The 16,061-nt window shown below is 29.4% G+C and overlaps 1 protein-coding gene across 5 annotated transcripts in view; it reads left to right on the forward strand.

The window, feature by feature from the left end:
* The window catches only part of LOC107067011 (RYamide receptor), a 25,442-nt gene continuing 9,381 nt past the window's right edge, over positions 1–16,061 (forward strand). Inside the window, exons 1-3 of one of the 5 annotated variants that reach the window (XM_089179219.1) lie at positions 5–553; positions 662–1,096; positions 14,258–14,378. In XM_089179219.1, coding sequence (XP_089035345.1) covers positions 14,276–14,378 — 103 coding nt within the window. In that variant the 5' untranslated portion in view covers positions 5–553; positions 662–1,096; positions 14,258–14,275. Of the gene's footprint in view, positions 1,097–14,257; positions 14,379–16,061 lie in introns of all 5 variants that reach the window. The other 4 variants (XM_089179220.1, XM_089179221.1, XM_015322146.2 and 1 more) reach the window with 4 other exon arrangements.

Here is a 16,061-nt window from a genome sequence, read left to right on the forward strand (position 1 = left end):
TATGATATATTTTTAAATATAAATGGATAGAGAAAAAGAAAACAAAAGCATTAATACTACTGATTTATTTACATAGAATGTATTTTTTTTTGACAGAAACAAACATATTAAATCGAGATTATTTTTCCCTACTGTTTGACACCCCCTACCCTCCCCCACCTGGTACACACTTCCCACTACTCTGGTTATCGTCCTGGAGACGGTAGTCCGCACTAAACGAGCTCCACTTGCTTGCGACGCTTCGACGAACGAGCACGTGTGTAAAACGTGCACGAGAAATAACTCTCTTCGTTTCTCTGTATTTCTCTCTTGCCCTCGCGCTCTCTTTATTTTATTTTGTTCTTTTTTATTTTTTTCTCTCTCTTTCTCTCTCCTTTTTTCTCTCTTTCCTTATCTATCCTTATAATTCTATTTCTTTTCTATCATTTTTATTTTCAAATGTGAGATAAATTTTTTGATTTCTCTTATCAAGAATAATTTAAATTAGTAAAACGAAAATCCACAGTGATAAGATAATGCGGAAGGATTTTCTGTGCTGCATAAGTGTTTAACTGTGTGTATAAAAGAATCCATTTTTTTTCTCTTAGGAAAGATGCGAGATAAAAAGAATTCTTAAGAGGTTTAACGTTTTTATATAAAGCACGAAGTTTGTGTGTTAAAGATAGACATCAAGGAAAGACAATAAGAAGAACGCGAGAGATCAAAGATCGAGATATTTACAAATTATTTTAGGATCGAGGATAGTTTACTGTAAACAACATGAACGATGCATCTAATAAAAAGATTTTTCGACAATTTCTCGATCCACCCTCAATGGAAAGACAAAGGCTTTTGTTTCAATAATCGTCAAATAATTTATCGATTTTTCGAAACGATCGATAAAAATGCGAAGGAAGGTGTTATTTGTTTTTTCGGAGATACATTAAATTTGATTTAAACAAAATGTATTTTCGTGTCAGACACCTGTCGTCGTCTTCGCTATTATCGTCCGTCATCGATCCAAAAATTTAATTATTAACGTATTGAAAATCGAACAAGGAAAAGTGAATCTTCATCGGTGACAAGGTCTATCGATTATCAGAAAAAAAGTTACTGGGTGAGTGTTAATGAAATAATTATCCTATATTATCCTTGTAATCTATAATAGGATTTCGCGATATTTTTATTATTATGGATAGAAAGAAAAATTCTTCTCTCGGGAAATTATAAAAAAAAATATTTGCGAAAAATCGAATCCTCGATAATAATATTATCTCGTAAAAAAAAAATTTCGTTTGATTTATTGAAGCTTGGATTGGAAGCTATTGTTTTGAAAAAAATATCTGCCTAGTTTGGTTCACAATAGACTCGATATGTAAAAGAAATATCCTGACAACATCGGACAGAAGTGAGGCATCGTGGTTCGTTCGAGAATATGCAAATAATTAACGAGAAACTTCAAACATGTAAAATGCATTCGTGTGAGCCGAAGGACAATTATGTGAATTCCAAACGAAATACCAACCAATTTCTGTTAAATAAATTGTCTCCATTGTGAATAATATTCCAATTAAATATTTTTTAACTTTCGATCGATAAAATATTCGGCGTTACGTAGGATCTATCTATCTATTCGTAAATTAATAATTTGTTACAACAATAGCATAAAATAAATATTGAAAAATCGGGTCGAATCGCTAATATTATTTTTTACTAAACTTTAACTACAATTTATTATCACGATTGTCATATAATTATTTTAGTTATTCTGCTTTCTACTACAAGAAATTAAATACTTCAATCTCATCGTTCGATCATTGTTTCATTCTGTTCGTACGATATGTAAATTTTTTCTTTTTTTAATCTAAAATTAATTGATTTTATGATGTTACTTACATTTTTTTGTAAGTAATAGAAAAAAAGAAATAATTTAATGACCATTAACGCGATACTACTATCAGATATGAGTGAATGTATTTCTTTGAAAGTTCGAGATGAATTTAACGAAGCTCCTTCTTCTAAAAACAAATTTAACGATAACATTTACTAGATATATCGACACCTACTAATAAAATGGTATAAACATTTTTGTCCAACGCTATAGGTACAATTAAACGAGATAGAAATATTAGTTCGACCGAGTTTTTTTGCAACTCGTGTACCAACAGACGATCGGTTCGAAATAAACATCGATATAAATTAGCGTGTAAATAAGAAAACGAAATCCAGAAATCTTTATTTTTAAAATTGTACTTTGTCTCCATTACTTGTATTGTTTAAAGAGATATCCTATAGGAAAGATAGAGAGAGGTAATTTTAATGTAAATTCAATAAATATATTACCTATTATTGCTAATTGTCTAATTTCAAACAACAAATCATTCAAGTAAACATAAAATCTACTTTGGGAGATTATAACGTATTTATACGTATATATGTTACGAACGTTCGTGCAACAATTTCTATGTTCGATTAATAATCTTATTAATCTCATTAAAATTAATTAACTCTATGACCGAGAAGAATTTTAAACAATATTCTTTAACAAATAATCATTTTAGAAATTTATTTAGAAGTTTTTAATAATATTTTACTTCTTCAAATTTAATTCTAATTAAATCTTTTAATTAAATCCGATTTACAGAACGATCTTGTAAGCGAAATATCTTTGATGTATTTCCGATACAACATGTTACAAATGTAACGACTAAATTTCAATGACCTTTTTTTTACTTTTTACAACTGTCTTTCAAAAACGACGATTTTAAATACCCAAATCAATTTAACTCGATAGAATAACATACGGTCATAAATTTTCACTATTGTACTACAACAACCTACACAACATTATATGTATATGCATATTACATTATATATAATCATGGTACACTTACACGTTGCTAGTTCACGAAATTTCTTGGCTCTGAAACAAAATATCGCACTTTAAGCATAAACTTGCAAAAACACAACGATGTCTATAACTTATAATAGGGAATCTTGTTCGAAATAGAAAAGATACTGCTGTAAATCAATTCTATTAATATATCTAGTTCGATCATATATAAACATAATAGAGCAATAAACTCCCATGAGTTTCGTAAACGTTGGAACAATTTTTATCCATTTTTATTTCACCTTTCCTTTGTATTGTTTTTTTTATTTTTTATTATATAGTAAAATTTTTAACAATTTTCTGTTAAAAATTGTTAGTACAAATCAAACCTAATAAAAAATAAAGAAAATGGGGGAACGGTGGGATCGAACTATCTTAAGTTTGTAATAAATATGCAAATACTTTTGCGATCTAAAATATTTCTTGGTTGACTCAAAATATTGGACAAAAATAATATTGGAACATGGTTCGAAGTATAAAAAAAAAAAAAAGAAAGAAAAAGATGCATGGCTATTGTTCGTTTTTCGTTTTTCTTCGTTATTATTTGTCGTATAAAGTTATAAATTTGATATATTTCAATATTTCACGTACGTCAATCGAATAGCATAATACATGTGATATCGTACATTTACGATCCACTTATATACCATCCTCCACCCAGACTACAAGTTTTGTAAACTAAACGAAATAAATCCAAGAAAAAGGATAAAAAAAATTGGGATTGTTCTGAAGCACTTAAGAACGAATAAAATAGATCGAATTTCTTTGAACCAAATTATTTCTTTTCCCCATCGTAAACAACTTAAAAAAAAAGAAAGAAAACAATGCATTTTACGAAAACTACAGAAATACTCCGATTTCGTTAATTTTTCATTCCAATCGTATATTATAAAAAAGTATAAAAACGATCATAAATAATACTTGTCATCGAAACCCACTCGATAATTGATGGTTTGTCGTAAGCAGATATTTTCAACGATTTATTTCTCCATATATGTACGTACGTCGTATATACCTCAGATCACTAACATGGATTCCCTGTAACGTGTCACTTAATTTTCGATGATTGATAATACCTACATACAAAATACATAGATATATCTAACAATAAGTGAGATTAAAAACATATTCAAAATTACGTTAAGATTAAACGTGCGTGAAATAAGTGAAATTTCTTTTCAAAAAAAGAAATAAATAAAAAGAAAAAAAATCTCTTTCATCGTAATATTAATAAGCAATTTTCTTTACACATTTAGTTGTACTTTAATCCATTGTACGATATTCATGCGATGTTCATCTATATTATTGAAACAATCAATTAAAAAACAACTTTTTTATTGAATATCATATATACGTGAAATAAATTTAAAAGAATGTTCTCGTTATAAAAAAAGAAATCCTGCTCAAAGATTATCATTTGGTAACATATATCATAGATACGTTGAAATTAAACTTACGAATGAGTATAAACGGTGTTAGAATATGCACACCTACATACATACATAAATACATAAGCGATTTTATCAGATCTAGCTTACAAATAAAGTATCATATTTTTAGCCCTTTATATTTATATAGATCTTGGTCAAAGAAGAAAAGGATAGTCCATGAAATACTCGTTATTAACCAAACTATGAGTTTCACTTGTGGGATAAAAGCTACGATGTTCTACTTTATCAAAGAAAAAGAGAATGAGAAAGAGCATGACATTTTGTTTGTAGTAAACCAACGATAACGTCTGTCATATATAATATCCACGAGTTAAATAGAGCTTCGCTTAAAAGAATATTAAATCGATGTAAAAAACGAGACCTTATTGTTAGTCAAACTCAGAACTTTCTTACAAAAGGACTACAAAGTTATAATTAAGGACGTATGCTTTATTAATAGCATTGCTACGTTTAATTTTCTTCAATCCAATACTATTTTAGGATCGGTATAAATAAATGTTCTATTGATCGAAATCGTTACCTCGAAATTTTCCAATTAAAATTTGCTCTGTTGAAATTACATAACTCTTATGCAAATAATTTTTTGTTCTTAAACTATTTTAATAATATATATTAATATTACTATACTTAATAATATAAAATAGTATTATTATACTTAAAAAAATATTTTTAAAATCTCATATATAAACTAATAAATAATTATTTAATTTATTAAAAGAGATTTAATTTTTGAAAATATATATATATACTTGGGCATGTATGACTTGAAAGTTACATAATTTTCTTGAGAATTAAACAGCGACGCAGAAAAATTCTTCAAATATTTAGAAAATAATTTGAAACTTCTACGATTAATACAATTAAATATTTTTATTCTTTTTTATAATATGATTACTTTTCTTTTCTTTTAATAGCAAAAATATTTGTGAGAAATATTTCGTTAGAAAAAGATCCCTACAAAAATCATTCGAACAACCTGAAGATTGCAGCTTTTGATCAAGTGCGCAATGTTGCCCGTGCAAACAATTATGAAAGGTATTCGTGCATACGCGCTAAATCCATATTGCCTTTCATATATCTACGATTTCACCGACTCTTTAGGTCGCACCACTAATATATCGCAAATGTTTACTCGCTCGGTAGATTCTTCGGCTGAGATGCTCCTCCTCGTTTGTTTATTCGTAAAGAAAAGAAAAATAATATGATACAACAGAGTGAAGAAGTGTAAGGATAATATCTCTTAAATCAGTAATACTCAAACTTTATCCTTCGCAAGCCACATACGTCCATTTCCTAAATCAAACGGACGGCACATTGGCGTGATATTTTGAAAATCGATGACTCAAAAATAAAAGATCATTAGAAGTTGAAAATAATAGATGTATTTAATATTTAACTCTAGAAAACCGGATATTGAGTATAAATCTATTTTACTTGAAATGGCTTTGTTTGACTCAGACATCAAAATTGAAGTTTTAAACCAAAAAGATTTCAAATTTTATTTTAAAGAAACTTTATTTGAAACAATCATTATATATATATATATTTTGTTTTTAACACTTTAATGGCCGCTAGCCTATTAGACTTTTTGTTACCAACACTTACTGAACAAAAATTTATTAATCAGCTTTTTGTCGCCTACCGAAAACTTAGTAAATTGGTTGACATTGCGATAAAGATCACTATCTTTACATGAACAGTCATTTGTAATTATCTATACTATCATTACATGAACTGCTGCTAAACTGTCGATCAGACGTGCATATGTTATTGGAACTCTAACGGTCGGTAAAGTTTAAAATACATTTTCCGCAGATTCTTTTATTACATGTAGCACAGACGCCATTACTTCTATTTTTTTTTGCACGATACTTGAACATGACAATTTAATCGCATCAAATTGTTAACAAACAATTTTTATATACCAAAAATAGGTTCGATGAGTATAAAACGACCAATTTTAAAAATGAGTTAATTTGACTCACATCCGTCAAAATGGGTATAACATATAAGGATTTTGGGAACTAGGGAATGGCAGGAGAATGGAATTAGTATTTGTATACATTTCATAATTCTATTAAAAACTAACATTTGTTACAAAAAAAATTATTGAAGTATTTCAAAATATCTATCAATAAAATTATAAATGAATCAAATTGACTCATTCTGGCAATTTAATGTTAAATTTTAATGTATATATTCGTTATTGTTCACAAGAACGATTGGTCATCAAAGCGGGGATTTGTAGGTTAAGAGTCAATTATTGCCGTTAGTCGATTTTGACTACTAACAAGAGAAAAAGGTGCTCTTCGGTTCTTAGTTCACTTTTGAATATTTGCCGAACCGCAGTTTGAGTATTGTTATCATTATTATTAACTGGCATTAGGAATTCGAAAGGTCATTGCTACAAATAGCAAATCCCGCCAATATTCCTGTTTCTGCGCAAGATCTCTCCATTCGCAACTTTCGTTGTGATCTATTCTAATATTGTCTTTTCACCTACGTCTTGGTCTACCAATGGTCTTTTCCCATTACAAGGGAATCGTCAGATTGACCCCTCTCCGATTTTTTTCAAACTTTGTACACTTGTAGTATGCCATGAGAATATTCATTGTACTTTAAAAAAAAACTAGATATTTAATCGTTTTCGAAAAAACGAAGGTAGAAATTTCGCAAAAATGGTCTCGTGTCTCTGATGTCGTCGGATCGATTCCTGGAGATAGGGAAATTTTTTTTTCTGGTCTTTTTTATTTTTTTTGTTATCGTTATTGTAAAGTATGTTTAATTAATTTTATTTTTTTCTGGAGTAGGTTATATTAATTTTTTAGGGTATATAATAAAAAAAAAGGGTACATTTTCATCATAAAGCGTGTGAAGTTTCTTTTTTTCGCTAACCTTATTATTTTATTAAGAAATCGACATTAGTATGCAAATTATATAATTAATAATTATAAATAGACTTACAAACAATAAATAGTAAAAATTTATATTTTTACGTGTCTGGAACGATATATTTTTCAAAATAATATTCATTGTACAGACACACAAAACATAAATTTCATCCAGTTTGATCAGTATTGATTATAAATAAAAAAGATACAAGTACAGTTACTAATAAATTATTAGTAATAATTAAGGATGTATTCTGTTATTTTGTTAAAATAAAATTAGCATGGTGTTTGGTCATATTACACCGGCTGGGTCTTTAATTGTTTTTCATAATTTAAAGAATTCTCTTGCTGCAATAAATCTTGTTTTATAATTGTTTATCGATATCTAACAATAAATACATACGGCTACTCTTGTAAAAAAAAAAATAAGAAAAGACCAGAAAAAAAATGTTTCCTGTCTCCAGGAATCGATCCGACGACATCAGAGACACGAGACCATTTTTGCGAACCATTTTTTACCCCCGTTTTTTCGAAAACAGTTAAATATCTAGTTTTTTTAAGGGTTCATTCTGGTTTATCATTTTGAAAAAATCAATTTTTTTTTTTTGCATTTTTCGAAAGTAGACATATGTAGAATTATCATACAAAAATTTTAGAACGATCCGAGCAGTTTAAGTATATTATTTTGCGACCCAAACACATAGAGACATTACAGATAGAGGAGACAAACCATTGGCGGTTGTGTAAATGGAAATGTCTCTGCATGAATATAGCAGCAAAAACCAAAAGGTTGATGTTGACCTGACAAAACCAGAATTACTTGAAAAATGTTTAGGTGGCCACACTCAAAATAATAATGAGTGCTTCAACAAATGCGTTTGAGCTATGGTACCTAAACACCTATTTAATGGTAAAAAAATGTTTGAAATAGCTTGTAAATTGGCAGCTTGTATATTCAACGAAGGTTTTGATCCAATACTGAAAATAATGCACGTTTTGGGGATAAAACTTAGCCCTATCGCAGCCAATTACGCTAGTAACCACGACAACACGCGTGTGCGCTCAGCCAATCGTTTAAGCGGAGAATCTTTAAAAGAGGCCAGGACACAACAAAAAAAGGCTAGAGTAGAAGATAATGAGTATTTTAAAGAAGCAGAAGGCATACTGTATGGTGCAGGCATCGCAGAATAAGGTAAAGTCAGACTTTTTTAAAATTAAAAAAAAAACAAAACTTTAAACGCGTTTTTCTCGAAACAACGTTTTTCGGTTGGCGGGCATAATATCTCCGAAACTACTCAACCGAACCTTCTGAAATTTTAACCATATACTCTACACATGAATGGCTATCTCACATGCTACAACCAAGTCAAAATATTAATTTTTACTATTTTTTTTTTTTTTTGCAAAAAAGTGCGAATAAAATTAACGATTTTTTTTCGAAAAATGGCCGTCATTTTATTTTGTTTTCATAAAAATTGATAGTTGTAGCATACCCGATAGCCATTGTCATACTGAATGTAAAACTGTTTAATTTTTTTATTTTAGATCACCCGTTCTCAAATTTCGATGCCCGCCAACAGCATACCTATTTTTTAAGGGTTCACGTTTGTCAGCCATTTTGAATGTCAAAATATGTTAAAAACAATAAAAAGAAATTTTTTCTCGTACTTCTAGAGTGTATTTATCATACCCAACAACTTTCATATGTATATACATCCTACTAAGCCTAAAAAAAATCGTAAAAATAGCCTTTTTTTTAGCGTATAAACCAGAATGAACCCTTAAGTACAATGAATATTCTCCAGGATTACTACAAGTGTACAAGGTTTGAAAAAAATCGAAGGGTCAATCTGACGAACTCTTGTTAGTATTTTATTAGCAGTCCGATCCTTATTTATACGCGCCACGTGACCTGCCCATTTTAATTTATGCATTTTTATGACGTAGACAATATCCGGAATACTGTATAATTGACGTAATTCTACGTTGTATAATTTTCCTCGTTCCTCCGTTTCCCCATCGCATTTTGCATCCATAATTTTTCAAAGTACTTTATTTTCAAATTTCTGAAATTTTTTTCGTCTTCTAAAGTTAGTGACCACGATTTGTTGCCATAATGGACTACCGGTAAAATAATCGTTCTGTTTTGTTTTTTTAATCTCCAACTTCTTCTGCAGTTTATCCAAGGTGGGCATTCGACAGATACATTTAGCAATGAGTGTAGTTATATTATATAGATGTTCTCTCAATAGAGAACATATTTACAGTAGGTAAAAAAAAATTGTATTAGCTTATTTTGTAAGAAGATCTTTCGGGTGTTTCCTGTTCCACTTTCTAGGTATAATTTCAAAATATAGTTTTCTTACTGGATCACTTGGTCACCACAGATTTAAATCGGTTTAATTATTCCCTTGTATAATAATATCTTATTATTTATGTTTTGTTCCAAATTTTTACTTGTAAATCATTACATGTTCCGTTTTTCGTGTATATATTTGTTCTATTTAAACTCTTATATGTCATTTTCATGTTAGTTCTTGCGTCCATGTGAATCATTCTGGAGAATTTTTATTATTAGATGCATAAACAATCCTTGCGAACAAAGTAATTTATTAACCGAATAATAATCATGCTTTTTGTAAATTAATTCTTTTCTTAAACTCTTCCCTTATTTCATTAGTTCGATTTAGAATCGATCCCAAATTCTTAAAATTACTGATCCGCTCAAAAATTTTATCACGAACTACAAAATTTCCGTTATTATGAATAATCTGAATTCTATATGTGTGTGTGACCATATATATTGATTTTATTCAATACTTATTTACAACCTAAATTCTTCCGCTTATCTAATAAAGTTTTACAGTTATTAAATAGTGTCTGTTTATTATTTCCCAATAAAGCAATATCGTCCGCATATGTTAACACTAGATTGCCAAAACGAGTCAATTTGATTCATTTATAATTTTATTGCTAGATATTTATAAAAACTTAAATAATTTTTTTTATAACAAATGTTGGTTTTTTATGAAATGTATACAAATACTAATTCCTTCATCTCTCCACTTTTTAGTTCCCAAAATCTTTATGTTATACCTATTTTGTCGGATGTGAGTCAAATTAACTCATTTTTAAAGGTCGTTTTACACACATGTAACCTATTTTTTGTTCATAATAATTGTTTGTAAACAATTTGATGCGATTGACTTATCATGTTCAAGTATCACGCAAAAAAAAATAGAAGTAATAGCGTTTGTACTACATGTAATAAAAAAATCTGCGGAAAATGTATTTTAAGAACAGAATATATATGTAATAATTATTTCGAATAAAGTTTCTTTAAAATAAAATGTGAATATTTTTTGTTTTAAAACTTTAATTTTAATGTTTGAGTCAAATAAACTCATTTCAAGCAAAATAGGTATATAACCAACATCCGGAAATTTAGTGTTATATGCAATTTATGTATGACTGTTTTAAATTGATATCTGCAATTCAGCAGATCATTAATTTAGTCGAAACGCATAAAATTTTATAGATAGTATTGCTAATCATAATCGTCAATCAAATTTCCATCTTCAAGGTTCCGAATAATAGACAATATTGAATTAACAATAAGAAGTACGTAAAAATCTATTGCCTATCGTCAGGGGCTTTAAAAGTTTATGATTAATGACTTTTCCCTATGAGTGTTATGATATCAAGAAAAATTATTTAGTTTTATCTAACAAACCTGTAAAGTTTTCATAAGTATGGTAAACCATGTTATAGGAAGCTGGTTGATATATACATGGGTAGCATCCTTCAATTGATGTTGTAATCGAGTTATCGCGCATAAAGTGCACACGCGAGGCCAAGGAAGCATTGCGGTAACGAGACATTGTCATGGAATCGCCCGTTAAAGCTTCACGTTTCAACGCATAAACCCTTCTAATCCTCCATATATATCTTGTTAAATGATCTACCGATCTTGCTAACTTTTCCATTACCAGCAGCCACTTTTGAAAGATGAAGCATTAAAAAAAAAAAAGAACCGATATTATCCGTGTATATTTGTTATAAAATGTATTTATTTTAAAACCTTCTGTAGTAAACAATTTTTAATCACACGGAAGTAATTTTTATTTGAAACAAATAAAATGTGGAAACACGTCAATTTTAAACGTCGAGAGAAACATTTTAAACCAATATTTAAACAATGTTTCGTTCTATTTTTTTCCACTCGAACTTTCAACCTTACTTTAAAATTTTTAACAACAACCCATTCCTACTTCGAAATATGTCATTTAAAAGGTAATAAAAATCTACTTCTAAACGCGTAAAATAGAATTTTAAACGTTACAAGAGCAAACAAAGTATACAACGTTGTCTCGTGTTTAGAATCTCTTGAGGGAAAGTAAACTGTTACAATCAAAACATAAATTAAGATAGTAATTAACTACCTCAAAGGCTACTTATAAATATTACGATAAAGCATACAATCAACTTAATATCTACACTATAATGCACCTACCTGAAATGCTAATATAATTATATTACACGTCGTAAATATAACCAGAAGCATCATAATTTGTAATTCAAAATGAAAAAGATCAAACAATGTATCCTTTGATATACAGGGTGGGGCAATATCTCTGTCCAGTTAGAATATTGTAGTTGTTTATAGCAATATGAAAAATTTTATATAGGCAAATTACACGGCATGATCAGGGGCATTTTTTGGCTTAAACGTTTTTTGCGTTCGTGGAAGCATAGAGGAGATTTCAAGGTCACCTGCATTTTTTTAAATGAATATTATTTTTTTTTTAATAGGATGTGATGGCAAATGTTGAGACGAATTTAACGAGCTATTATTCAAGGTCATGCGAGGTCAAATGTGGTAGACAATAAAGTTTCTTACATTACAGAAGATGTTCGAAGTGGTGACCGTTAACGCCAAAGCAAAGTCGTAATCTTCGTATTGCTGCATCGCGAACATGTCTTATCATTTCTAAACTTATGCTATTACATGTTGCAACTATTCTTTCTTTCATGTTTTCTGGAATAGGGTGCTTCTTGGTAAACCGCATTTTTCAATGCTTCCCATAGAAAAAAATCTAGTGGGGTTAAATCGGGAGAGCGAACTGGCCAAGAAACTACTTCTCCACGTCCTATCCATTTATTTGGATAAAGTTCATTCAGTGCATCTCTTACACTCCACGCATAATGTGCTGGACATCCGTCGTGCTGTAACCACATCATTTGGCGAACGTTTAGTGGTACATTTTCTAATAAAGTCCCCAATTGATAGTTGCAACATGTAATAGCACAAGTTTAGAAATGATAAGACATGTACGCGATGCAACAATACGAAAAGTACAACTTTGCATTGGCGTTAACGGTCACCACTTCGAACATCTTCTGTAATGTAAGAAACTTTATTGTTTACCACATTTGACCTCGCATGACCTTGAATAATAGCTCGTTGAATTCGTCTCAACATTTGCTATCACATACTATTAAAAAAAAATATAATATTTATTTTAAAAAATGCAAGTGACCTTGAAATCTCCTCTATGCCTTCACCCATGCAAAAAACGTTCAAGCCAAAAAATGCCTCTCATCATGCTGTGTAAGTTGCGTATATAAAATTTTTCATATTGCTATAAACAACTACAATATTCTAACTGGACAGAGATATTGCCCCACCCTGTATATATGTTGTACATATTCATAAAAACTGTTTGACATCGATTTATTCGAAAACAATACATTCGGAATTGAGTAAACGTAATGCAGATGTAGAATCCTAGCTAACCTTTGAACAAGCAACCGCTCACAAGGGAATATGCATTGAACGCCTTCAGATTGAGTTTCCTGTTAGCTTCTAGGCGAAGGTAGTAGACACATTGATGCTTCTAAGTAATTACTATATATGGCTATTGACGACAGCTCTATTATGCTACTCAATACTCGTGAAAATGACTATAGATATCTTAGAGAATAATACATGTGCGTGTTAACACTTACACACACACGTAGACATAAATACAATGAAATTTCACATCTCTATTTCTTTACTAATTTACATAAAATAATGTAACTATCTACTATATAATTTAACTTGCACTATCTTGCAAGTTAAATAAGAACACATGAGAATAAAAAAAATGAAAGCTTCAATTCGTTGAAATAATAGAATCAATTAATTGTAAGTTACTCTTTCAATGTTTAAATAAGGTTACAAAAAATTACAAGATTTTTCGATTTCTCATGGAAAAAGAAAAGAGTAAAGGAGAGAAAGAGAGAGAGAGAGAGAGAGAGAAAGAAATACTTTCGCCTCGATTAATAACGTAAAATTCGCTTTCCTATATAATTTGTCTTCTCTTTATTAAAAATAACTCATTTGTCCACGATATTTAAATTATCAGAATACGAGTATTGAGCTACGAGTACTGTTTTTCTGATAATTGTTTTTTCTTTTACTTTCTCATTTATTTCTGTCATCGAGATGATAATAGCACAAAAATGAAAACATACATTTTTGTTTCTTTACTTGCAAATAACTGTTTATAGAATTTCATGATCATTAAAAGAAAACCAATTTACTAACAATTTTTTTATGTCCAATTATATTTTTTTCCAATAAAATCGTCTATATTCAGCTAAAAGTCACTAACTACACTTTTAACTTAAAATGACTTACATATGTATATACATTGCTTAAAATTTTATAAACAATTAAAATTTCCTTACTATTATTCCATAAAAGGCATTAATATTTAATACTATGTGAAAACATTAACAGAAAGCATATTCTTCCACAAACCTGACTTCTTCAATAAAAAATTTGTTTTACAAGCAATAATTCAGATTAGCATAAATTAATTAGTGGCTTTTTGTTGAACACAAACGAGATGTTCTTTTTTGTGCAGAAGAATTTAGAAATATATTATTACAAAAAAATATCAATTGTTTCTAATTGACAGTAGGGACAGGTACGAATACCTCTATGACTCACTGTAGGCATTTACTAAATAAAAAAATGAAAATCTATGTTTTAGAATACGCGAATTTGCAGAATGAACGCTTCATGGACAACGTATAAAGATCCAGAGACATGGTCGTCGACGTTGAATACTTCCTATTGGATGAACAAAAATGAATCCTACAGCAAAGACGATGGTACGAATTTAATGATTTTCTTTGTAAAATAAAAGAAAAATAAACCGATAAGAATAACGGAAAGCCTTTGTTTATTTAAAGGCATGTTCTTTATAAAATACGATTTTCTACGTTTTCATTTCACCGAATATAAAAGTTCACGCGATATATTTCAAGAAGTAAACTCAAACGCAGCGGGGAAAATACGAACAATCTTTTTTATTCTTACGGTTCATCACCGAGAACAGATGTTTCGGTTCTATCAGGTTATATTTGATTCTGTAGTGGCAGACGAGATATACTTATATCAGGGTTTTTATTATTTTGCATCGAGTGATATGTTGCATCCCTTTGTTCGATTCAAACTAAACATGCAAAAGTTTTCTTCGAATTTTAGCACTTTTTTGAAGTGAAAACTTCTTTAGAATGGGAGTGATCTGAAAAGTAAATAAACGGAAACGCAGCTATGAAACGCAGCTATGAAACGAAGCTATGTAACGAAGCTGTGTAACGAAGCTATGTAACGAAGCTGTGTAACGAAGCTATGTAACGAAGCTATGAAACGACTGCTATAATAAATAATGAGAGAAAAAGAGACAAACATATAGGATTTAGCCTGCGAGAGAATGAGACGGAATATAGCTATACAGTTTTTCCTATTCTCGGTCTCCTCTTTATGCTATGCTTCGTAGTTATCGCTCCTGGTTTTATATGTGTGTGTTTGTGCGCGACTGCATACTACAAAGCGTGGACACGTATTCTTTCGATACTCGAAATGTTTGTAGGTACGAGCGATAGAAAGGTAAAAGAATAAACAGAGATAAACACGTAGGTATGCGACAAAAGTATAAGGTCCAAACCAACCGACGTTCGAAATAAAGAAAGAAGGTGCGTGGTCTGTTTTTATTTTACCAAACGTAGTATTTCTTTTCTATTTAAAAATGTTTCTATTTTATTAAAAAATTAATATTAAATTATTTATTTCGCAAATATTGTAATTAACAATTACGAAATATATAGAATATAATAATTGTATTGTCTGCAATATTTTACAAAAAAATGAAATGATTATCAGATACATCAGAGAAAAAAATTAAACAACATTCTAGAATATTTTTCTTATAAATATCCAAAGACATGTTTTTTATTTAATTATAATGTTTGCGTATTTAGGAAATTTATACTAATTTTTCAATAAAATAGAAAAGTTTTTAAATAGAAGAAACTGGACACGTGACAAAAACAAATAAACCTTATTTACTTTATATTTCCAATAAGAATAAAATAATATAACTTATTTTACAAATATAGAAAAAAATATAGAAAATAAATTTTTAAAAAGTTTTCAATATTATAAAATAAAACAACGGAAATGATAAATAGATATTAAGATCGTTGTAATTCAAAATCCGATGAAACGAAAAAAATACGACCACAATTGTTCCCTTCTTTAACAGCATCCACAGTTATTAGTTGCAACACAAAAAGAAATACTTATGTATGCTAACCCATGATAAAGATATCTCACATTCACAGAAAGTGTGAAAAGTGTAAGACAAAAAAATTCATCTACCTGAGTTTCAAAAAAATATATATTATATTTACTTGGATTAGGACGGCGTATCTTTCTGTCGACAAATATTCTACAATTTTCGTCTCTATCTATGGCTATCGCATTCAGCATTCCATCTTGATGGATAGAAT

The sequence above is a fragment of the Polistes dominula genome, unplaced genomic scaffold, assembly GCF_049000335.1.
Source record: "Polistes dominula isolate Pdom_NZ unplaced genomic scaffold, Pdom_raw_medaka contig_37, whole genome shotgun sequence".
NCBI lineage: Eukaryota > Metazoa > Arthropoda > Insecta > Hymenoptera > Vespidae > Polistes > Polistes dominula.